The sequence below is a fragment of the Cyanistes caeruleus genome, chromosome 19 (genome assembly GCF_971803275.1).
Source record: "Cyanistes caeruleus chromosome 19, bCyaCae1.hap1.1, whole genome shotgun sequence".
NCBI classification, from domain to species: domain Eukaryota; kingdom Metazoa; phylum Chordata; class Aves; order Passeriformes; family Paridae; genus Cyanistes; species Cyanistes caeruleus.
This window is the reverse complement of record NC_141719.1, coordinates 11,683,793-11,708,285: the sequence shown is the minus strand read 5'-3', so window position 1 is coordinate 11,708,285 and position 24,493 is coordinate 11,683,793. Positions and strand designations below refer to the sequence as shown.

Sequence of the window (24,493 nt, the reverse complement as noted above, 5' to 3'; positions counted from 1 at the left end):
TGAGCCCTCATCATTCTCACAGCTCACACCTGGTGCTGCTCTGAGCCCTTATCATCCTCACATCTCACAGTTTGTGCTGCTGTCACTCCAAGACCGAGGGCAGGGGCAGAAGGAATGCATTGTTCATTCCCTAGATAGATTTATATTGCTTGTATTTATTTCTTATTTATGCCTATATTTATATATATATATCTATTCCCTATATTTATATCTTTATTATAGATTTGCATATTTTAATTTCTTTATTATTTATTTAAAAGCCCTGCCTCTAAGGCAGAGGGAGAGGTGCAGGGAAGCAGAAAAAATTACATCAGCGAGAGAAGAGTGGGATGGTAGGGCTGGAATGTAGAAGAGGGGTAACATGGACTAGTGGGTCCAGGACTCATCGCAGCTCCCACTCAGAGATGCCGGGAGAATTTGACAGTTCAGAAGTATCTTTGTCTCCCTCTCCATCCCTATCCCTTAATCTATACTTCCAGTGGCTCGGCTGTCAGCCACCTAGAACATTTCAGTTAATGTCTTGCAACTTTTACAGTATGTATGAGGCTTCATAAATACACAGCTTCACGTGTGCACACACTACATGGTTACACATACACGCCCTGCCGCGCTCGGCGGTGATCTGCTTAGGACTACGCTTAGAGTAATTCTTCCTCACCCGGAGAGGCAGTGGAGATCCCAGCACTCCTCCCCGGCAAGAATGACGTGGTTTTTCCCCTGAAATTTAAGGGGTCACGTCTCAGATTTTGTCCCTGTCCCCCCATGGTTAATTGGGCACTCCTCGGAACGCAGCGCTGCCAGAGCTCATCTCCACTGCGGTGACCGACGGCCGCGCGGACGACAAAGCCCACACACACACTCAGAAGACTGCGAGCCTCATTCGCGGCCCGGCAGGCGGCTGCAACGGCCGGATCCGATGGGGCAGGAACCGGCGCTCTACTCCGCCCGAGCCGAACGCCGAGAGACCAGCGGCGGCGCCGGGCGGCTGGGACCGCCCGAGCCCCGCCCGCCGCGCGCCCGTCCATGCGGCAGCGCGCTCCGCCCCCGTCGCTAGGGAAGTGAGGTCACGCAGTATGGTGGCTCGGGGCCGAAGGGGCTGAGGGGCCGGTCGTATCGGGAATCCGTGTCCATCTTGCTCGGGAGCTGCGGCGGCGGTCTTGCCTGTCTCGCTAGTATCGACCGGCGAGACCAAAGCCGCGATGGCAACCGAAACCGCAGGACTGTGAGGCATCAGAACGAGAGCCAGCAGGCCGGGCAGAGCAACAGAACCGGGTCGCGGACGAGCCGAGCTGCCGCCATGGAGTTGAGGGTTGGGAACCGGTACCGGCTGGGCCGCAAGATCGGGAGCGGCTCCTTCGGGGATATCTACCTGGGTAAGGAGGATGGCTCGCTGGGAATTTAGCTGACCGTTTTGTGGCGCTGTGGAGAACATCGAGGGCCTAGCCGGGTCGGGCAGGTACCTGGGCTAGGGGCACAGCAGCAGTAATTTAATATTTCGTTGACATCATGTCCTAATTTGGATAATGCGGAAATCGGGAATTCTGGTTTACTCGGCTGCCTCTTCTCCTTGTCGTCTAGTGACCTTGGGCACCGTTCGCGTCTGTAAAATGGACGTAAAGGTAAAAATCGCCTCATTTGAAAACAAGGAAGAAAAAACCCCAGACCACATAAATCCTAAAAACTCACAACCCACCACGTTCGGGAAAACCTTTGGGGAAAAAAACGTTTGCCGGGGTTACGTATTGCTGCATTGGACCAGGAAAAATCGTTGTCAGAAGGATGTTTCTTTCTCCTGTGAGGCCTAAAAAAAAATTACACAACTACAGGCGATTAGGTTGCAGTAAAAGAAATTCTTTAGATCCTTCAAATAATCCTCGTAGTTTGGCTAATGTTGTTGCTTGACCGTCACCTAAGAGTGATCGCTATGCAACTGTAAAATGTACGACAATTGTAATTGTCTTTGCCAGTCCATTATTATAAGTCTCTAATATTATAGCCTACTGCTGTTGCTTATGACGAGCACAGGTACTGAGTACAACGTGTTTTGAAGGCAGGTATTTTTAAAATACTCTACATATTCGGCAAACTCCCAAGCCATGTGAAGTGGGTTAAACCCAAAGAAATACGAGTGTTATGTCCTGTCCCGTAGACACAAGTACTCTGCTTTTGAAAATTGTGTTAAAAAAAGCAAATGTTTAAAAAAGCAAATCAAGAGGGGGGTGCGTGGAAGGTGGAACTTGCAGGGGATAGGATTCATCTTTTTGCAAGATAAAAATAATGTCACTTGCTAGCTTACGTGGTATGTTTGGCAGTGCATGCAGTGTGAGAGGTGGGGGTTGTTTTTCTAGACAGCAGGGCTTCATCTTGCAGTGCACAGCTGGCATTCCAAAATAATTTGTTAGCTAAAGCTGCTTGTCTACAGATAATTAAATACTGGTTATCTATAGGACAGCTCATGATGTCTGATGAAAAATGCACATTTTTAGCTGAAGGTATGTGGTTGTCTAGAGACAGAGAACGTGATTCTTCCTATCTGCAATGCACGTGTAGAAGAATGAAGACGTGACTGTAGAAGATTGTGGTAAAGCTTGTGCAAAAATCCTTGTTAGCCTCAACTGGGATTTTTGGGGGGCAATTAAGACAGCAGTTAAAATCTGAAAAGTTTTAGATGATTTGAAAAATTTTAACTTTTGACTACTGCTCAGAAAAATCAGATTATATTATAGTATGGATTTCAAGCAGAATAAACGTTTACATGTCGCTTTTATGTCTATGCACGCAGCTCATACCAGTCAAGTTGCACAGGAAGTAACAGTTTCCTGTATGCTAGCATATATATTAATGCCATACTGAATTTTGTGCAGTAAGTCCTATGGGGTTTACATATCTTTTTTTATTTTTAAATAATCATCACAGATTTACTTTGAGGGCTCATTGCAAATGTCATGCCTGAGCCAGTAACTAGCATGGAAGTACATGAATGGAAGATCCAGCTGGTGGCATGGGTTTATTTTTCCAGGGGAAATTACCGTCTCTCAAGAACCAAAGCCTTTTGTAGGGTCCTATTTGGTTTGCCTATCATTATCTGGTAGAACAGATGCTGAAAACTATGTTTTTTGTGATAATGAAATGTGTTCAGTTTTCTAAAAATGCCAGTTACTCCTCAGTTGTTCAGACTGTCCACTAGACATAAGTATCTTAAAATAATTTCTAAAGTTATTTCAGAAGTCACTATTTATTTTTAAGTACATGTGCCTTCCGATAGGCCTCAATGACGTGGTAGATTATTTCAGTGTACATTCCCAGCTCAGTTTTATGCTTTGAAAAGGAAGATTTGACTATTTTTGCCTGCTTCCAGTCCTCAGGTTTTGTATTAAATGCATCTATAAGGGTGTTGAAGACATTCCAGAGTAGAGGGGAGTGACTTCCTCCATTTTCCCACCCTTTCCCTTTTTCCCTACTTTTGAATAAGGAGCCAACAACACTGCTAGGATCATGGTTCTTTCACATCCTTTCCTCCTCTCCTTACCTCAAAATTTGTCTTCTGGAACTGGCAATGGGGGTCTGTGGGACAGGATTTTTAAATGTAAGGCACAACTGTAAATAAATGAGCATGGACAACTTAAATAAAATTTAGTCTGCCTATGTTACCCTCCAGATGAAGATATGAAAGAAATTGATAAACGGATATTATAAATAATAGAAAAGGTGGACAGGAGTGGGTGGATCAGAGAAAGCATTTATTTTGTTGCCCAGATTATGAGGTCAAGTAGGAAACAGTCATGAAGACAGAATAGCTGCAGTGTTTTTGAGGGTTTTTTGCATTGTGTATATATTAAGAATGAGTTTTAGGTTGTAAACTAATTAAAATAATTTCCAAGGCCTTTCTTAGGGAAGAGGACTTTGCAATTATAAGTAAGTTAGAATTTTGTGTTTTAAAAAAAAATGTTTTCACAATCTTAGTCTTTCTTTTTCATTTATAAATGGTGACTTCTCATTATACTGCTTGTTACTACTTTTTAATTAATGATTCTTTCCATAGGACTGCTGCTTCTCGAATATTATTAAATGTTCCTTAAAGGAAGCTGAGCTTTTGGTGAAATACTGGGTGCTGTAAAATTTTAGAAACTTTTGTCTCAGGTTTAAGGTGTAGACAAAAGCCCCCACTTGGGGACAAGCGCTGGATTGCTTGGCAAAATCATTTTGATTTTTGTGTTGCTCTCATTGGTTTTGCTGGACTCAAAAATATTAATCGCATTGTTTTAGTACCGAATCTCTTGTCTTGAAGGAGAGGGCTTACACAGAAGTGGAGTTTAGGCTAAGGATCTTGGCTTTCTTAGGTGGTAAAGACTTCCTGGGAAGAGCAAGTATGCTTAAAAAGTGACATAACAGTTTGAGACCATGGTCTGTCAAATAGGTTTAATAGTGCGTTGAGCAGAAGTTGATCCTGATAATACAGGTCTTGATCTTCCTACGCAGTGTTTGCATTAATCAACCACAGAAGTCTGCAGCTGTCTATAGAGAGATATGTCTTTCATTATATGGAGGTGGAAATTTGTGTCTGTTTTGGATCAGAAAAGTTTTTTAAAACAGCCAGATCAACCAGAACCCCAAAACAACCCCATTGTTGATGATCGCTCATCAGTTAATATGGTCTTCAGTCTACGCTTCCCTGATTTGGGCTCCCGTAGAACCTGGGAGAGCAAGGGATAATCAAGAATGGTCAGGAGTTGTGTGGCTCAAAATCAGGACTCCCATTTGAGGTGAGGAGGTCAGTATTAAGTCCTTCCTCTTTGTACTGTTACTTTCAAACGTGCTTTCAAATCTCTGGTTTGATGTTCACTGTGATTAATTTAAAGTCCACCAAAATAATTCATTCATGAAACATGAAAAATACTGGATTACATATTGAAGAGCTTCCAGTTGCTGTGACTATACTGTGACCAAAGTAACAATCCAGGATCCTGTCACTTGTTCTGCTAGATAAAAAAGAGTGGTACGAGACAGATGCATGTACAGGTTTTTTTTTCCATTTCTTTTTTTTCAGTTGATGGCCTTGTATTGTGAGTATTGTATCTAGAGTGAGCTTTGTATGTTTTGTTAATTTTTAAGGTGCGTCGTGAAATGCCTAATAAATACCTGCTGGGGTGTCCACTCAGAGAACCTCAGCAACAGCACTTCGATACCCGCGTGTGCATGCAAATGGGAAGACATTTTATTAACGTAAAAAAAGGTGCATATAGTCTTGTGTGAGCTCAGATGATTTCTTGCAGCATCAGTTCCTGCCAAAGTGAGCAGTCATGCCCGTTTTGAGGTGTGGGATGTTGGCATGTCTTTGTAGCCTTAGTTTTCCTGACTTTATAGGATAAAAGCCTATAAAGCACTGAAGTGGCTCCTTAATCGCAGGAATAGGATTTTGCAACTACAAAACTTAGGTCAGTACTCTGTAATGGTCAAAGAAAAAACATACGGGAAAAGATAGGTAGGCAGAAAAATGTGTAATTATACACAGGTGTCTTAATTGCTTCGTGTGACTCCCAGAAAGGGCATTGTGGAACCGACAAAGGTACAGATAAGAGAAATGGGAAATAATATGCAGTAATTAAAAATTACTTATACAGGGAGTGACCACAGTTTTTGAACTCTGAAAAAAGCTAAGGGAGAGTGAGGTAGTGTGAAAGTGTATGCAATCCTGATCATGGTAAAAGTGAGTACAAAAAGATAATTTGGTGTTTTCTCAACAAAGGAAAACAACCAGTGAACTTCAAGTTAGGCTTCTGAAAGTGGGGATCTGATCAAATAGTAGGGGATGCACTTCACAGGATCCTGAACTATGAGGAAAAGCTGAAAAGGGCCAAACTGAGAAAGTAGAGAGGCTTGGCAGTATGTCTGTGAAGTGTCATGTTTCCTTTTGCTATTTCCTTTTTTTTCCCTGTAGTTCTTAAGTTGCTTGGCTGTGAAAGTGTGTGCTTTCTTGACTGTTTCTTTTTAAGAATGTCACTTTCTCCCTACATACTTTGAAAGTGAACGGGCGAGCCATTTTTTATAACAAGAATTTAATGAGATTTAAAGAAAGCTTTTGTAGACTGCAGGTTCTTTAGTTTAGATAATCTGCCCTCCAGCCAAATAAAATGAGGTGTCAGGGTACAGCCGGAGTAAGTTGAGATCTAGGGAAATTGTAGTCTCTATTTCCAAGACATAAGAGGAGGTGATTTGATTTCCTAGCATTTCTTCCATTGGTGAGGCATGTAATATGTTTGTAAATATTAATTCTGAGCATTTTTACCACAAACTAGAAGTGTAAAGACATCCCTGAGAAGATGCACTTGTTTCAGTTCTCTACTTTGCTTTGGGAATTTTTTATTTTTTTTTTTTTTTTAATGGGATGGCAACAATTTTGGCTTCTTCTGCTACAGTGTCTAATAGTTGTCTTTTGTGATCCTAGTCTTTTGGAGAGTATCTGTAAGGTTTCAGAATAATTTTTAGATAATCGTGGCTGAAAGAACTTAATGGTTGCTTGCCATTGAGAAATCATTGAATTTTGTTTTGTTTCGGTCTTGGCAAAGGAAATGCATCTTAAAAATATTTTGACCAATGTTTAAATTTTTTTGGTTTTAGGAACTGATATTGCTGCTGGAGAGGAGGTTGCAATAAAGTTGGAATGTGTGAAAACCAAACATCCTCAGCTCCACATCGAGAGTAAAATCTACAAAATGATGCAGGGTGGAGGCAAGCAAACTTACTTTCCTTCTTCAGAGATTTTACTGGTTTTACACCTTTGATGTATCCGCCATCTGGCAGATAATGTTCGGGTTCTCTTTTGACAAATAAGGAGAAGGTGGGAAAGGTAGCAGGGTAGATGAAGAGCAGCATTTCAGTTCTACAGGGGTTGTAGAGGAGCAGTTCCAAATCCATGATTACCACGCTTTATGATAAATCGGTAAGATCCTCCAAAGTTTCTCATGATTCCTGAAATATTAAAATGGGAGGACCTTGTGCAATGTGAAACAAAGTTTGGTCCCAGACCAGTGATTTATTTCTGATTCTTATGGATCAGTGAAAGATGGTAACCACTGCTTTGGACCCTTTCACCTGACTTGCTTATTATGGTAGCACAATTTTAAACTTTTAAAATTCAGGTTAATTTCTGTTGTGCATGTTAATATTTTGTCTTCTGAGTTAAAAACTTGCTGGGAGAATTCAAAGATAAAATGGCATTAGTATTGGAGAATAGGAGTGCAGCAGGGTTCAAAGCCAGCAAAGATGCTCAGTACTTTAAGGTTACAAGGTAAGTACAAAGACTGGAAGGTTTCTGGGGAAGGAAAAAAAAGGCCATTTTTACACCTCTGTTTCTATAATTTTGTAGTGATTCTTCTGGAAGTTATCAAGCATATAACTTTGGAATGTCTGAAGGTAGCATAAAATATTAAGTTTCACTGTAAATGGAAACATTCACAGTAATGACCCTCAGAAATCATCTGAAGAGCCTTGAAGATTTGTGTGTACGAATTACGTAAATCAAATTGTTACACTGAATAAATGTGGGTTTTTTTTCCTAGTGGGTATTCCCACAATTAAGTGGTGTGGAGCTGAAGGGGACTACAACGTTATGGTGATGGAGTTGTTGGGACCGAGTCTTGAAGATCTCTTCAATTTTTGTTCAAGGAAATTTAGTCTCAAGACAGTCCTTTTACTTGCTGACCAAATGGTAGGAAATGGCTTTGTTATCTTCATAGCGCAGTATGTTGGGATATTGGAATTTTTTTGATAGATCATATACATGTCATTTCTAAAATTTAGAGCTGAATAGGCTATATTAATAGAGAAAAGACTCAAAATTAGTTCTGTTTCTGTTACTCCAAACTATCCTGTCAAAAGCGATTAACAATTCTTCTTTAAAAACTGGACTTGCACTGTTTGCAAGCCAGGTGTTGCACTGCTCAAAGACTAAGAAATTTCCCCAAGACAGTTTTTGGAAACAAATCTAAAATAGACACGGGCAAAGAGCTGGAAAGGAGGTTTGTCCATTGTCTTCTAAATTACGTTCTCTTTAATGCCCTTATATTTTACAATAAAAAGGGGGGTTGCCTCTTTTGTTATTAAGACAGAATTGCTAGTGTTTTTGTCAGAAAAAGATGTGTGCTTAGTCTCTCAACAATGATTTTTTTTTTGCGATTCTGTATTTAGATTAGTCGAATTGAATATATTCACTCTAAGAACTTCATCCACCGAGACGTGAAGCCAGATAACTTCTTAATGGGCCTGGGGAAGAAAGGCAATCTTGTCTACATAATAGACTTTGGACTAGCAAAGAAGTATCGAGATGCTCGAACTCATCAACATATTCCATATCGTGAAAATAAAAACTTAACGGGAACTGCCCGTTACGCATCTATCAACACTCATCTCGGAATTGGTGAGCCGGGGCAAGCAATAAATAGAAACTTGAAAAGTGTCAATGCATGTAATTTTAGTGCAAGTAGATGTTACTTTTGTGGAGGCATAGGAGACAGTCCCTATTTTGGACACTAAGAGTGCAGCGTGCATGGCCGTGCATATCTTGGTTAGGTGGGATTCAGTCAGTTTGTAATGCTCAGGAATTAGCACACTTTTTAGTAACTGCAAGGATAATAGGCTTTTCTTGTACTGAACAAGTTTATCATGGTCATAGTAACTCTCAGCTGTCTCTTGTTTTTGTAAGGGTTTTTATAACAGTCTTGTTGCACAGACTTTTGTTTTTCCAGTAGAAAATGAAACCTAATGAGTTCACTTTTTTATGCTGTTGTAGAGCAATCTCGCAGAGATGACTTGGAGTCCTTGGGCTATGTACTGATGTATTTTAACCTGGGCTCCCTCCCCTGGCAGGGACTGAAAGCAGCAACAAAGAGGCAGAAATACGAACGTATCAGTGAAAAGAAAATGTCTACACCCATTGAGGTTTTGTGTAAAGGATATCCTTGTAAGTTATTCTTCTGTGATGCTAGGCACATGTGTTCATGGTTTAGTGGTACATCTCCTTTCTTTGTGTTAAATTCTACCACTATTTTTCACCGTCTCTCCCTTTCTCTCTCTCTCTCTCCTCTTCCCCCTCCTTACCCCCCATGACTTTACCACATGTATGGTAAAAATACTATGCTGAAGTCTGAGGTCGGTTGTGTTTGTAGAGCATTTCTAGTGATCCCATGTCTCAGCTATTGAAGTGTCCTCACGAGGAAGGATGGCATGGTACATCTGAATTGTGCTGTACATTTTATGCACCTGCTGGTTGGATAATTTGTAACAGACAAATAGCATTTTAACAAACTGCCTCTTTCTCTATCTGTGTGGGTACTGTTTCTTGGATGAATTGGATTGCATAGTGAGATGCATGTCTCCCCTGCTGCAGTTGTTTCACTTGGGAATTATCATCCCAGGTTCATCCAGTTTGGCCAGCTGATGGGTTAGAATTTGTGAGAGGCATAAGAAACCCTGCTTTATCCTAACATCATGCCTCAAAGCAGTTCTGTTTCTCAGTTTGTTATTTACACAAAAACAATAATAAGGCATTTTGGAGTCTTGTAAATGATACTTAAAATTGTTTTAAAATTCAGTAACAGTAGCTGTGATCAGAGAATATTTTCATTTCACAAAGAGTTCTGTCTCTTCTTTCCACCCTCTTGGCTTCGACAACCAGTTACAGTGACAAGAACTATAGTTTTTGTTTGGGTTGTATGAAAATTCATCATTTTTGATGTGTTTCAAATGTTGCATCATGCATGTTCCTTTACATTCATGAGCTACGTGGTTTCTCTGTGGTTTACAAGTAGGAAAGACAAATCAGGCTCTCTTGTGCCATTTGTTAGAATTTCTTTCTTAATATAAATTAATACCTTCATTTGGGAAGATCTAAAGGCAAAAGCTGGTACTTTGATCATGCTGTTTTCTCTGGTGCACTGAATTCTATACAGAATTCCTTTTTTTGCTTTGTAACTAATATTTTGCTTGCCACTTAAAAACAAGTGTTCAGACTATTGTAAATTAAAAATGCGCATGACTTACCTGGGAGATTAAATGTTTGTGTTTTGTGATGTAGCAGACATGAATCTCTCTGTGTCTTAACAAAGAAATGTTCTTCCATGTCCCACAATAAATTACGTTCAGTATATTCCAAGCAAGGTTTTAAACCTTTTCTCCCCCACCAACTGTTGGTTGAAGAACTGTACTATTGGGTCCTCTCTGGTGTTGACAGATGAGATTTTTTACTGTTCCGTTACAGAAAAATAGTTTATTTTTCAGGGTTTGCATGATAGTGTTCCCTTTGGTGGATTTCTAGTATTAGATCATTATTCTTTTTCTTATGTTAAGAAGATTCCCTGCTTTTCAGGTTTGGGGTGGTGTGGGTTTTTTTGACACAGAATTACAAAAAGCCAATGCAAAGCTGAAGCTAAAAAACAGGTTTTCTTTTAATTACAGCTGAATTTGCCACATACTTGAATTTCTGCCGTTCTTTGCGTTTTGATGACAAGCCAGACTATTCCTATCTAAGGCAATTATTCAGAAACCTCTTTCATCGGCAAGGATTCTCCTATGACTATGTATTTGACTGGAACATGTTGAAATTTGTGAGTAGTTCACATGGCTTTCTAAAACTTTGAATTTTTAATTGTTTTGGTTGGGTTTTTTTACTACGTTGTCAATTTTGAATACCTTAACTGATACTGTAAGATTGTCTTCCATTTTTCCTCCTGGCAACTCTACTGTATAGACAAAAAGATAAGGAAATGAGGAAAGGCAGAAGATACGGGATCCATGCCGTAAGGTTTGGATGACAACTAAATTGCAGTTACAAGGCTTTTAATGTGGAAGGCTTCTTAGATCTTTTAGGGCAGTCACCAGGCTAGGTTGTGGAATTATTACTTTCTCCCAGCTTCATCTTTAAATAGTGGTCATTTGCAGCATTTGAGGAAGTGTCCAGCTACCGTAGCAGTATGTGTGTCCATTAGCATTATGAAGACTATCCCAGCAGCTGTATGAACAAAACTTATGGCAGTTCTCAAGAAATTTTACCAAAGCAGTTGATGCCCTCTCAAACTTCAGTTCACACATTGTGCAGTTCTTTATTTTCAAATGTATAAAGTAAGCTCAGTAATCCCCCAAGTTGTTCACTAGTCTTGACCCGTAGGGTGCAAGCAGAGCGGCTGAAGATGCTGAACGTGAAAGGCGAGAACGAGAGGAAAGATTAAGACATACACGAAATCCAACTGTACGTGGATTACCCTCCACTGCTTCTGGCAGGCTAAGAGGAACGCAAGATGTAGCTCCTCCTACTCCCCTTACCCCAACTTCACATGCTGGTAAGTAAGCCAGTACCTGGAAAAGTGCATCTTCTAGACTACTCTAATTGACAATTTGTCTCTGGGCAGTGTTTGGCCTTTTGGTTTGGTTTTTTTTCCTCTTGCTTCTTAGTAGATTGAAGGTAATTGCATACACTTATTGCCTGGCAATTGGTACTTGTATTTCTATGAAATGTCAAGCAAAGGCCTTGATTCCTCATTTGGTCTTGTGGAATTTTTATGTGCAAACGGCAAGAGTATAGTTTTTCTAGAGATTGTGTTAAAATGGCATTTCTCATTATGAGAATCTAATGCAGTTTTTCTCACAGCCAACACCTCTCCTCGGCCAGTGTCCGGTATGGAACGAGAAAGGAAAGTGAGTATGAGATTACATCGTGGTGCCCCAGTCAATATCTCCTCGTCTGATTTAACAGGCCGACAAGATACCTCTCGCATGTCAACTTCGCAGGTAAAAAAAAAATAAATCTGTGTATTGAAAAAAATAAGGGTGATTTGATAAAGTTAATTTGCCAAAAGAACTTACCAGGTAATTGATGTGATTTCACACTGTTCTTGCAGATTATGTTCATTAATGGAAATGCTTTACATTTAGCCTGAATGATGTGGGTGTGAAGAAATTTTTATTTTTTCCTTGACAGCAATGAGAGGATGCAAAATACTAGAGGTGCAGCATTTAAACCTACTATTATAGGATTTAGCTCCTTGACTCATTCAGTTCTTTATATCTCTTACCAGTGAAGAAGCAGAGTAAGAGACAGTAGTGAATCGTGTTTCCAAATCAACAGAGCAGAGAATATTGGTGCAGAAGAGGCAAGAAGCATTTGGTGACGAATGGAAGGTCCAGTAGTGAAGAAATGTTGTAGTGAAGTGCTCTTAATTCAGGGCCAATAAGAGGCCACATACATGGATGATGGATACATTGCAGAAGGCTCATTTGAGGAAAATGGCAGAAGGATAAATGATAATGATTTGTAGTCATCACTGAAATTGTCCTTACTGCTCACAGTGACTTAGCAAAGAAATTTTAGGAATCTTTCTTCTTAAGACTGACAATTTTAAATATGTTTCTAACTATATGCTATAGCTGAAACATTCCTTCCTTACCACACTGACAGTCTTGTCCCAAACAGTGTGTGGCTTGGCTTTGTACAGTTTATTTTCAGTCTTATAAAATGGAAATCAGCCAATCTGATGACATTCTGCATCATTTCTAGGGAAGCAGTGTGTTAGGGGACTGTGGCAGTGACCTAGGGATTTTTCCATCTTGCCTCACTGCTGTGCAGGAGTTCTTAACTGAATAATTTTGCCAGGGACTCATTCCTCGTTGACAGAGCGCGTTGATAGAAATAACTCGGTTCCTTTTGGCTTCATCATTTAATTGGCAGAGTTAATTACTTTCGGATAGTACATATTCTTACCTATAAAATCTTACTGCTAGAAAGAACAGTGTTTTAGATGGGGGCCAGGTGGATATCTATAATGAAGACTGAGAGTAACTGGGTTGGGGAAACAATTCCATTGTGATAAAAGCAAAGTAGGATTTTGCCGGGGGGGGGGGGGGGGGGGGTGTTCATTGAATGAGTTGTTTCACCATGTAGCTGCACATATACTTCTGCTTGCACAAGGGATGAACAGTTCAGGGCCAGAAATGACTAGGCAAGAATAGGAGATAGGCGAGGTTTTCTGGTACAAGTCTCGCCATCTTAAATTGTTCACTGAGCTGCTATTCTTGCCACCAGAAATGTTCATGTTGAAATATTTTTAAGTAGTATGAAAACAAAAAGGGTAGAATTATGCATAGTTATGGATCTTGTAAATTTGCATAAATACCTGTTAGAAGAATGTAAAGAAGGTGCAACTGGACTGTTCGCAGCAATATCCAGTTAACGGACAACAGAGAGTGGGCACAAATTGACATACGGGACGTTCAATTTAGACATACAAATAAAATTTTACTATGAATGTGGGCAAGGACTTGTAACGGGTTGCCCAAAGGGGTTGTAGAGTCTCCCTTTTCCAAATTACTTTGAGCCCAATTGGACATTGTCCTGAGTGGCCTACTCTAGTTGACTGTGTTTTGGGTAGTGGGATTGGGCTACATGATTTCCAGGGCTCCTTTTTGGCCTTGGATATTCTGTGAGGCTGTGATGCAGACTTCTCCCTGAACATTTACTTTATGTAAAGATAGCTTCTTCAAAATGTGTATATGCCAGGTCTTCGGCATTCTGAGCAAATCTCAGAAGCTTTGTTAACAGTCAGATAAATAAGTAATAGCAGTAACAGACAGAAATGCAGTGATGCCACTTGATTGTTTTGGGTGAAAGTACATCATTAATGTTTTTGCTGTGTTCATGACATGTTACCCAGTGTGCAGGTGACACTATTGTAAACATTTTAAGATGCGAGTAATACAGCTGGGCTTGTAGGTACATTTTGGTTCTGCCTAGCTTGTAAAATGTGAATACTGTGAGGGTGTGTGAGTGGTTTTCTGAGTGGTCTTTAAACATCCAGAGGTATAATTTGCGATACGGGCCAACGGTACATTCTGTTCCCTACCTGCTCTTTTCAGCACTCTGAGCACTTTCTGCTTCAGATATAGGATCGCTTGGTTGACTTCTTTCCAGTCTCAACAGTGGCCTAATTGGGATCTTCTCTTGAGTTTGTTAGAACTAATAATTCATTGGCTGCTGTGTTCATTTAGTTCTTAGGACAGCGCACCGGTGCTGGTATTTACTCACGGTGACCGAATAACAATGTGTGACTGTAGTATAGTTTGAACAGGTTCCCGTGGGCCTGTTGAAATTGGAAGGCAAGAGAGATTTGCAAGGGGAATGGGTTGGATTGGAAGGGACCTTAAAGATCACCTCATTCTGACCTCCCTGCTGTGGGCAGAGAACTTTCCAGTAGGCCAGGTTACTCAGAACCCCATTCAGCCTGGCCTTGAACATCTCCGGGGATGGAGAGTCCACGACCTCTCTGGGCAACCTGTTCTAATGCCTCACTGCCCTTAGAGTAAAGAATTTCTTCCTAATAAACAAATCTACCCTCCTCCAGGTTAAGGCCATTCCACCCTTGTCTTGTCACTATATGGACTTTTTAAGAGGGGCCATGTGAACAGCTGCTCTTCAGCCTTCTTGTAAGCCCCCTTTAGGTACTGCAAGGCTACTCTCAGTTCACCCCAAAGTCTTATCTTCTCCAGGTTGAACAGCCCCAACTCTCTCAGCCTGTTTTTGTAGGAGAGGTGCTCCAGCTTCAACTTAGTGGCTCTCCTCTGGACTCATTCTAACACTGTCAGTGTTGTTCTCATGTTGGGGGCCCCAGACCTGGACATAGTAGTCTAGGTGGTGTCTCAAAAGAGCAGAATAGAGGGTAAGAATCCCCTCTCTTGAGTTGCTGGTCACTTTTCTTTTGACGTACTTCAGGACACAGTTGGCTTTATGGGCTGCAGGTGCACATTGCTGAGTCATGTTGAGCTTCTAATCCATGAACACCCCCAAGTCTTTCTCCCCAGAGCTAGTTTTGATCCATTCTTCACCTAGACTTTACTTGGGCTTGAAGTTGACCTGACCCACAGGCTGGACCTTGCACTTGACCTTGTTGAACTACGTGAGGCTCTCAGAGACACACTTCTCAGGCCTGTTCAGGTCCCTTTCCCTCCAGCATGTTGACTACACCACACAGCTTGTTGTTGTTAGCAAATTTACTGGGGATACGCTCGTTTCCACTGTCCATGTTGCTGACAAAGATGTTGAACAGCATCGATACTGAGGAACAAGCACCACTCATCACTGCTTTCTACTTGGACATTGACTCACTGACCACAATTCTTTGAGTGCAGCTATGCGGCCAATTCCTTATCCACCGAGTGGTCCATGTGTCAAATCTGCGTCTCTCCAGTTTAGAGACAAGGATATCATGTGAAACAGTGTCCAGTACTTTGCACAAGTCCAGGTGGGTGACATCTGTGGCACTTCCCTCGTCCACCGCTGCTTAGCCCCTCTGTAGATGGTCACCAAATTTGTCAGGCACAATTTACCTTTAGTGAAGCTTTGTTGTCTGACACCAATCACCTTATTCTCCACGTGCCTTAACGGATAAGAGGATGTGTTACGTGATTTTGCCAGGCACTGAGGTGAGACTGGCCTATAGTTCCCTGTGTCGTATTTCCCTCTATAAAACTAGAGGTTGTGGTTTCCCCTTTTCCAGTCAGAGGGACCTACAGTGGACTGCCATGGCGTCTCAAATATGATGGATAATGGTGTAGCCATTTACTCAGCCCATTCCCTCAGAACTCATGAATATATGTCATCAGGTCCCACAGACTCGTGCACTTTCAGGTTCTTTAAACAGTCCCAAACCCAGTCTTCCGCAGTGGATGGTTCTTTATTTTTCCCAAACCCTGCCTTCACCTTCTGCAACTTGGGTGGTGTGGCTGAAGCGCTTTATTCAGACTTCAGTTTATAATGCTTCCACTTGAGCCTGTTAGAGAAAATTCACTCTTCATTTACCCAGTTCTCTCTCACTCTCCACCAGGCAAGATGGTGCAAGTTGCAAATGTTGATAGCTTGTGCTCTTTACAGTCTTCATAATACTAAAGTAGCTCTTCCGTAATCAGAATTTATCCTTAGATGTTAGCCAGGTTAACAGTTACAGCCATGAGTTTCCAATTATCTTTATACCTTGTTCTTAGGAAAACCTAAAGTGTTCAAGTTACGTGGTGAAGTCATTAAAGAGAATTTTGTTTGAAGAGACGTAAGAATAGAGTAACCTGTGTCACTTTTATCAAGAGAACCATAAATAATAGCAGCTATTTGTCCATGTCCATTCCAAGTGTGCTAGTTTCCTTAGTAAGTCTTAAGTAAATGTACTACCACAGATCCTTTCTCAGGAAGTTCTTAAGCCATGCTTCTGGTAGAAAACAAGTTTTAGTGTTTGCCATGCACGTCTGTTAACTACTACATTTGTTAGAGTTCTTGTTTATAACTTGGTAAGTTTGGTTTTTTATTTCATTTACTTTATGCCTTGGTTTGATAAGGCAGTGGTGCATCTGTAATCTCCACCTTTATTCATCTAGAGTAAAGGTTGCTGCTTGTAAAATTCTGGACAGTGAAATGCACAGGGGTTACTCAAACAAGGAAAGCTACTTGCCTCTAAGCACAGTTCTTAAAGATGACTACTCCATGTGTTTATCTTTTGCAAACTGAATTCTGATGAGGTCAGACTGAAACTGAAAAACTAAGGCTGTGAATGCAAGTACTAGCAACCAAAGTTCTCTTAGGAAAACCAGGCGTTCTCAGAGAAATGTAATGCTCGTAGAAAAATGGTAATTGGTAAGCATAGCAAAATAGGTGTCATTTATTCTCCACATCCAAGATAGTGTCCACATAGTGCCTAAGTCATTATCATTAAAAAGACATGCAGTTTCCAACACTAAGAAACAAGCATTTACTGGAGTAACAACTGCCGTATCTGTGAAATTTACATGTTTCTAATGAAATTATGTGAATTCTATGGCGCATGTCATTCAGTACTTTTCTGGATTATATGAAGTGGATACAACAGCAAAAAAGCCTGCAAGTTGTTCACAGATAAACATCAGTGGGAGCTGAGAGGTTGAGTGCAGTCTATTCAAATGTGTGTTCCTGCAGTACTCCAAAATCTGGTTAGGATGAAGGAGTGGAGGCCTTTTTCTGGTATGAGGGAACTGTATCTGTGGTAAGTAATGACTGAGGAGGCAGGTGTACTGTTGGAGAGGTTAGTGAGGTTTTGTAATGAAAGAGCGCAATTTCCTCCTTGAATCTATGTATGATACAGTAATGAACAGAAGTGTAGATGTTATTTTGCATCATTAGTGGGATGGACTGGGAGAATAGATTGTACAGCGTAAGAGTTTCAAATCTACTTCTTTCAGTTTGTCTGAAAGCTAAGAGAATGTCTTGAGTGAGTTGGTGTAGTGTTTGAGACAATCATTTTAACAGGAATTAATGTTTAAGGAGAAAACATGTGAAGAACCTATTGCTTAAAATTAAAAACACTCATAAGTAAAGAAAGGCAAAATAGAGCTCTAAGTAAAGGTGGTTACCTACTGAAACAACTTCTAAAATAAGTAGATCATCTCTTCTCTCTGCCTTTGCATCAATACTCAGTTCATTTCTAAGTGGTGTGTTGAAGTCTAAACCAACCCTAAATCAGAGGTCTGTGTGCAGTGAAGGAGTGTGATCTGTGTTGGACAGAAAATCATAGGAGCTGTTAAAAGATCCTTCTGCTCTTAAACTCTCTAAGTGAATTGCTCCCTAAGTCTCCTTTACACGTAGTTTTTTTAAAACATTAAGAGGCGTAGTAAAGGAGGTAGTAAGTAAGGTAATGAGCGTTCTAGTGAAAACTACCTTGTATTGGTTCTGTCGGTCCACGTGCACAGACTGCATCCTGAAAGCAGTGATCATCTCAAGAGTCTAGTTATGGGTGAGTAGTCTTCATTTCTTTCAACAGAAGTTCAGTCTGACTGCTCGTGGTTACACAGTAATTTGTTTAATATTTTTTTCTTGAATGTAACATATTCAGTACCCAATTGTCAAAGCTGTGGCAAATTCCTATTGGTAATACAGAGGTATTCTCTCTGGAGTTGGAAGGAAAGATTGAAATGCTGCACTAAGAAATACTTGATTACGTCTCTTTGACAGAAGTTTTTAGAAGACTGTAGCCAACGCTGGCATTGAATAACTTAAGTGTTGTGCCACACTTCCAGTGCTTCTGCATTTTCCATTTCCGCATCTGCAAATCTTTCTCCACGTATCCATCTTAATAGGCATCAGACTCTGCGTTGTTCTTCTGAGTCTGTCAGCTTCCTTTGAGGAGTAATGCTTTGTTTCTTTTACGTGTCTCTTAATATGATGGAAATGTCTTATGGAAGTCTGAAATCAGAGCTTCTCAAAAGATAAAGTTGCTACTGCAAGTTCAGGTTGGATTTTTGTTAAGACATCTTTATATATATTGGGGCAGTGGAACCGTTACAAATTGCTGTCTTTTCCCCTACCTCAGAATAGCATTCCTTTCGAACACCATGGCAAGTAGCTGCTCGTCTCCTTTCGTTGGAAGGCAGCACTGGGTGAGTGCTTCTCATTAGACACCAAAACTTTGTATGGGGTGGGGAAAAACTCTGTGGAAACATCTGACTTCGCTCCTTCTACTCATGTGATCTCCTAGTTGTATCTGTGCCTTCTGGTCAGATGCTTGATGAAGCATTGATTTTTCTCTAGCTTAAAAGTTAATGTCTTTCCAAAAGCTGAGTTATTGCTGCTATTCCACTTGGACTCTTAAGCAGAATTGACAATAATAGTGACTTAAAAGGTCCCTAAAATTGTTTGAGTATCAACAATGGAGTGAAATAACCGTGTCTAAATTTTAGCTATGTGAGAATCACGTCTTTCCATTCCAAGGATGCTGATGCAGCAGTATGTCATCCATTAAAACTAGATCTGCTCCAGAATCATAAAAGCAAAATACTTGTATGAAGACTCAATTGACAGTATTGCTCAAGTGAGGCCCTGTCTTGTCTTGTTGTGAATGGAATGTTCTACTACAGCTGTGTCCATTTTTCACTGTTTTATATTCTTCTCCATGCCTTATGAGTTCTCATTTTAAAAATAATCAGATCTGTTCAGATCTATATTTAAAAAAAGGTCACATACTAACAAGCATAGTTGACCATGAGTATCTCAGAGGTACACAGACTTGAATTTGGGTATTATGAAGTCTTTTACACTGTTCAGTGCTGTAGAAGTTTCTACCTTTCTGTATGCAGCTTTTGGCTTTTCAGTCTGTTCTGCTTTTGGCAATAACAGGTGTCATATGAGAAATAACAGCTTTCAGTTGGAATCTGAACCTTAATGGCTGAGGGATGCTTTTCTTAAGTATTTCAAGAGCTTCTTTGATTTGCTACTTATTAAAAGAAAAAGCTGTGAGATTTTTCTGTTCCTTAATAAATTCTGTTGTATAATTCTGGTCTGCTGTCTCACTTTCTCTATAAAGCCTAAGCTTGCATTAATCCTGTATCTCTAGTTGGTGAAGAATCCTGCTGTTTCTCTTGTGTTTTCTTCTTCTGCTTTGTGTGCTTGGCTGACTCTGTACAAGCTGCTTTGTGAACAGTTGATAACATTAGAAAGATCCAACTGTAAAAGGCAGCTTAACTCTTTAAAGACCAGTTATCAGACCTTAGTAAAAAAAATTTTAAAAAATTAAAAAAAGACATAATTAAAAAATTGCAAAACAGCAAACCTAAAGCTTTGCATCAAAAACCCTGTGTGCAGGAGATGTGCGGATTCTGGTCTGGGTTGCGCCTGCGTTGGTCAGCCTGTAACTGTGTGCCTTAGTATTTGTAGCTGTTCACAACTGAAAGAAATACTGGTCCAGCTGCTTAGATGTTTCTCGCTTCTTAAGTTGCAGAGATCTATGGTTGTTTTTCACTTTCATGGTGAAAGTGATACTGAAATAATACCTTACTTCAGTAGATGAAGCTATAGAAATACAAGAAGCATCTTTTAACATAATGTCCCATTGAAAGTGAAAAGCTATTTAAAATAATGAATTTATTTTTTACCTTCTTGATATTTTTTTTTAAATGAATTATCCATTGAGTCTATTACTGTGCATTCATAGTGTTTTCATCTGGTTGGTTCTTTCTGCTGCACGTGTTTATGCTCTGTCTAATTTTCTTCAAAAAATTCCCTCTGGCTGGAAAGGTGAATTTTCAATGTTAACTTTTAATAAAAGAGGAAAATAATAGGGAGCTTTGTGTAGCTGCAGGTGGGTGTGAAGCATTGTATTGCTCACTGGAATTTTAATTCACACACTTAAATTTTGGCAATTAATAGTTCAAACGTACATTGCAAAACACTTGTATTTCAACTGGAAGGATATGTGCTGATGTTGTCTTGTTTTTTGGCTTTGGTAGATTCCTGCTCGGGTTACTACCAGTGTTCTCCAGTCTGCTGTGCACCGATGAAAATTATTTTGCCATGGAGGGCAGATAATGCATGGCTGATCTCCTTTGTTACCAATGGCTTTACTAGCAAAAATACCCTAAATTAGAGCGGAAATTGGAGTTCTCCATGTGACCTAAAAGGCGCTTGGAGGAACATGCAGAGACTCCAGCAGCTGCCATAAACAGGACGCTTTTGCCAGAAACCCAGTGACCTTAAGAGAACCCTGTGGTAACAGGGCTGGAAAAGAAAGATGGTTTACAGAGTTCACCGCCTGTTACTGGATGGCCATTTCAGTTTTTCCTCCACAGGCGGCAGACTTTACTCCCTTTTTATTATTCTACTGTAACTATAAATCTTTTACTTGGTTTAAGAAAGTTTTTTGTATCATTTTGCTAAAATTATTGGCTTACTTCCCTGTAAAGAATTCTTGCTTTTGTCTGATTTAAAAATGTAGAATATAAACAAACCTGAACTGAAAACAATGACTTGAAATTTCTTGTTTAAAAGATTAGTCTGCCAGGGAACATGTAAATGAATCAAAACCATCTGGTGTTATTTAAAAATTGTTTACTTTCATATATAGTCCCATTCTGAGTCGGTTTGCTCATGAAATTTTTTGAATTGTTAGAAGTTTATTTCACTGTTTGCTGTCTTCATTCGCACTGGACATTTAACTTTCTGTGTAACGCAAAGGAATTTTTAATACTCGATTGTGATTCATGGAAGAGGAGAACTTAATACCCTGCAGGAGAGTCTTAAGTATGGTAGAGATTGTAATGATGGATTTCTTTTTTTGTAAAGAATATGAAGGACAAAGTGAAAGACTGGCATTTGAGAGATTTAGAATTAGAAAGCTTGTTCTGTCTCTCTGTTTAGTTTGGGTGAATGAATACTTTGAAAAACTGTTTTTACTGGGAAAATTTGGTTTCCTCTTTTCTGATGTTGGTTAGCTTGGAGGCTATTACAAGTGCAAAACAGACATTGCTGCTGAGTCTTCAGTGAATTTGCATGTTTCCATCAGTATCCACATGTTTATAAATAAATAAATATATTGATTTAGGCCTTCTGTTACATGCCAAGACTCAAAAAAGGAATTCTTAAACCAAAAAAAAAAACCAAAAAAACCCCCCAAACATAGTAACCTATTCTTGCCATAAAATCCTTGAATTTTTACAGTTCAGATGCATATTGTATTCTTAAGTATATTCAACCTGAGTATGCCCAGAGTCATTATCTAGGCATGAATGACTCAACATGCTTAGATTGTTGCAGGTGTTGGTTATAGAATCTGGGAAATTCCTCATATTGTCTGTTACTGTAAATGGTCTCATAAAAGTACGTGTTCTGTCCTTACAGTACTTGGAACAGTACCAGAACTATTATGACTAAAATTATGGGAAGTTCTATGCTGGAAATTAAAGTATGTACAGAGATTTTGTTTGAACAGTTGGGTATTTTGAGAAATTCTTCCTGCCTAGAGATAAGTTTTAAAGGTATATTGGTCTTCAGATTTTTATGGAGAGTAGTTTTTATTTTTTGGTTCTTCTTTTTTGCCCCTCTCAAAAGTCCACGTACTAAGTATTACCATTCTTCTTTGGATGTTTTCATAACATTAGCTATTTGCTTGTGTGTACTCTCAATCAGACTGGGGAAGTGTGTGTTTGAAGAGAGTACAGTGGAAAAGCTTGAGAACTCGATCGATTGATAAGTTTGCGTAAGAGAATTATTTCCTCAGTTACTATAAACTTTGGTATTTTGGGCATGTGCCATTTGATCAGTTTTACACTTCACTGTGCTTTCCTTGTAAATATCTGTGGTTAATAGTGTAATGTTTGAGGGACTTCAAAAGCAGCCTTTTTATTTCCTATGTATCTAGATCATTAGATTGCTGTACTATACTTAAAAGTTGACTGCAGACTTCTAGAATTGTACTCACTTGTGGGCAGTTTTTGTCCTCATAATAGTTATATTTCATCATGCAGAAAATAGTTAGACTGTCTGTATAAACCTGTGTATAAACCAGTATCTCAAAGCACTTCATTTGTACTACCAATGTATTTGTGTACTTTAACAGTTGTGTAAATACATTCATAATAACTTCTGTTCTTCTTCGGTGTAACTTACTGACTTGCAATGAATACCTTACCCTATACCTGATGCAACTTTTTTCTTTTTTCTTTCTTCTTTTTTTTCTTCTTTTTTCTTTTTTCAAGGGGTTTCTCTGCCTACAAAGAATATTGTCAGTTGAAAACATTTGAGGATACTGTCTTGGTACCAAAACTTTCAGTGAAGGATTTTGGTAGTTATGATCCTGGGGTATACAGGAAGAAAAAGAAAATGGTAGTTGCTTTGCTCACAGAAAGCATGTCTTTTTGTCAGTTTAAAGGTAAATGGTTTTGTTTGGATACTTCTTTTTTTTCCAGAAGTTTTTCATTTTGTACAAATGTGTTTGCTTATCAAGTAACACATGGTATTGACCAGGAAGTATAGTAAGGGAATTGAGATTGGATCAGTTATGGGAGCTAGGATAAAAGCAAGAAAAATAGTGAGCTCTACTCACTGTGCCCTGTATAATAAAACTGTGGCTTTTGCTATGTGATTCTCAAAAGTCTATTATAATCTGATGGTAGACACACTTTCAGGAACCCCCTGTGTTTTCTTATTAGCAGGCCTTTAAAAGTTGGAAGGATATTTTAATTTCTTATCATGGTTTTCATTTTGAACTGTGTAAATGCTTTTATATGGAAAATACCACCTGTGCTGCTGTTTTACATGACCTTGAATGCTTACAGAGTCTTTGAGTTTTTTGTGGTACAGGTACTTGAAAAAAAGTGAAAATAAAACCTCTGAGAGATTTAAGGAGGATCCTTTAAGAGAGAGATATTAAGAGAAAGCATTTGAGTCCATATATTCCATGTTAACTTCGTGAAAATATTCCCTTGGAGGAAGGTATGTTGATGAACTCATCATTTCCAGTGTGAAAAAAAAACCATAAGCACAACTGTTTGTCTTTGTTTCCTCATGTCCCAGACCCTTGAATATAGCTAGAGCAGCATATGTGTTGATTTCAAGAATATTTAGTTTCTCTTTTAAAATAGCTAAATGAAAATACATTTATTTTGTTCTTTAACTTTTGCTTTACAAAAGCTGCACTGCATGTGTACAAAATACCAAGTAAAAGCAAACAGTGCTGGTTTTTTAATGGTGCTGAGCCATCTGGTCAGAAATCAAAATTTAAGCTTTGAGATCGTGAGACAGTGTAATCCATCATGAACTTAATCCTGCAGTAGCTTCTAAAATTCACTGGGTGATATAGGTTAATAATAAAAAGGGTTTACTGTGAAACACAGTACTTTGTTATTAAGAACAGTACATTTCCCTCTGATTCATTCAAGTGACAATTACTGATTTTACATGTATATGTCTTAGATTTAAGTGACTGTATGAACCTGAATTGTATAGGCTATGTGCATTGTTCAATACTTTTGTATGAGGAGAGTGCTCAGAGGCCTGGTCTTCAGTAAGAACGTGTTTCACAGCAAAACCATACTGATTTTCTCAGCAGATATTTGCACAGTATCAACACTTTACAACTTCTTAGACACTGGGTGGGTTTTTTTCTTGCTTAATATTACTAGGACTAGTATGGTTCAGTTCTTCTGTCAAAACCATTGAATGGTGCAGGCAGAGGGGTTGTAGAAAATGAGAGAACTGTACATACAGAACCTACAAAAATATGCATAAAAATGTTATTTTGGACAATTCTTGATCCAAAATGCTAAAGATCTAGGTCTGAGGTGTGTGTGTGTGTGTGTGTGTGTAGGTGTGTGTGTATATATATATATTTATGTGTATGCCTCATGGACAAAGAAGAATGTGGAAAAGTGGAAAAAGGGACAAATGGTGCAGATCATCCTGAATTATTAAGCCCTAGTCTAAAGTGTCTTTGCTGTGACCAATCGAGGATGCTTGGGGTGGATGTGGAACAAAACAAGAATTAATTTGGTACATCATGCACTAGGAAGAAAATGCATAGTCCTGAGCATAACAAGAAAAAAATTTTGCTTGGTTCTAGTCCTCAGCTTGGTTCAGACCTGCAAGCATTACAGGCAGAAAGGCAGGCCACAGTTTCTGGTATTTCCCTTAATCCTTAAGGAAAGGGTAAACCAGGATAATTTG

General features: G+C 39.4%; 1 protein-coding gene across 6 annotated transcripts; it reads left to right on the top strand.

Moving 5' to 3' along the window:
- The first annotated feature begins 78 nt into the window (after positions 1-78).
- Positions 79-23,173, top strand: CSNK1D (casein kinase 1 delta). 6 transcript variants are annotated; one of them, XM_023938924.2, is made up of 10 exons: positions 79-1,373; positions 6,619-6,729; positions 7,560-7,708; positions 8,188-8,416; positions 8,789-8,959; positions 10,453-10,601; positions 11,162-11,333; positions 11,642-11,781; positions 18,372-18,438; positions 20,284-22,415. In XM_023938924.2, exons 1-9 carry the CDS (start codon positions 1,298-1,300, stop codon positions 18,402-18,404), a joined length of 1,230 nt encoding a protein of 409 aa, XP_023794692.1. In that variant the 5' UTR covers positions 79-1,297; the 3' UTR covers positions 18,405-18,438; positions 20,284-22,415. The 6 variants fall into 6 exon arrangements, with proteins under 6 accessions (XP_023794692.1, XP_023794691.1, XP_086713073.1 ...); XM_023938923.2 differs by lacking the exons at positions 18,372-18,438; positions 20,284-22,415 and adding an exon at positions 22,528-23,173; XM_086856947.1 differs by lacking the exon at positions 8,789-8,959.
- The last annotated feature ends 1,320 nt before the right edge of the window (positions 23,174-24,493 follow it).

Excerpts from the sequence above, each read along its gene's own strand:
- CSNK1D (XM_023938922.2), top strand. The coding sequence starts at position 1,298 with ATGGAGTTGAGGGTTGGGAACCGGTACCGGCTGGGCCGCAAGATCGGG. Across the intron at positions 8,960-10,452 it reads TTTGTGTAAAGGATATCCTT|CTGAATTTGCCACATACTTG; the intron begins GTAAGTTATTCT and ends TTTTAATTACAG. Across the intron at positions 11,782-20,283 it reads CTCGCATGTCAACTTCGCAG|ATTCCTGCTCGGGTTACTAC; the intron begins GTAAAAAAAAAA and ends TGGCTTTGGTAG.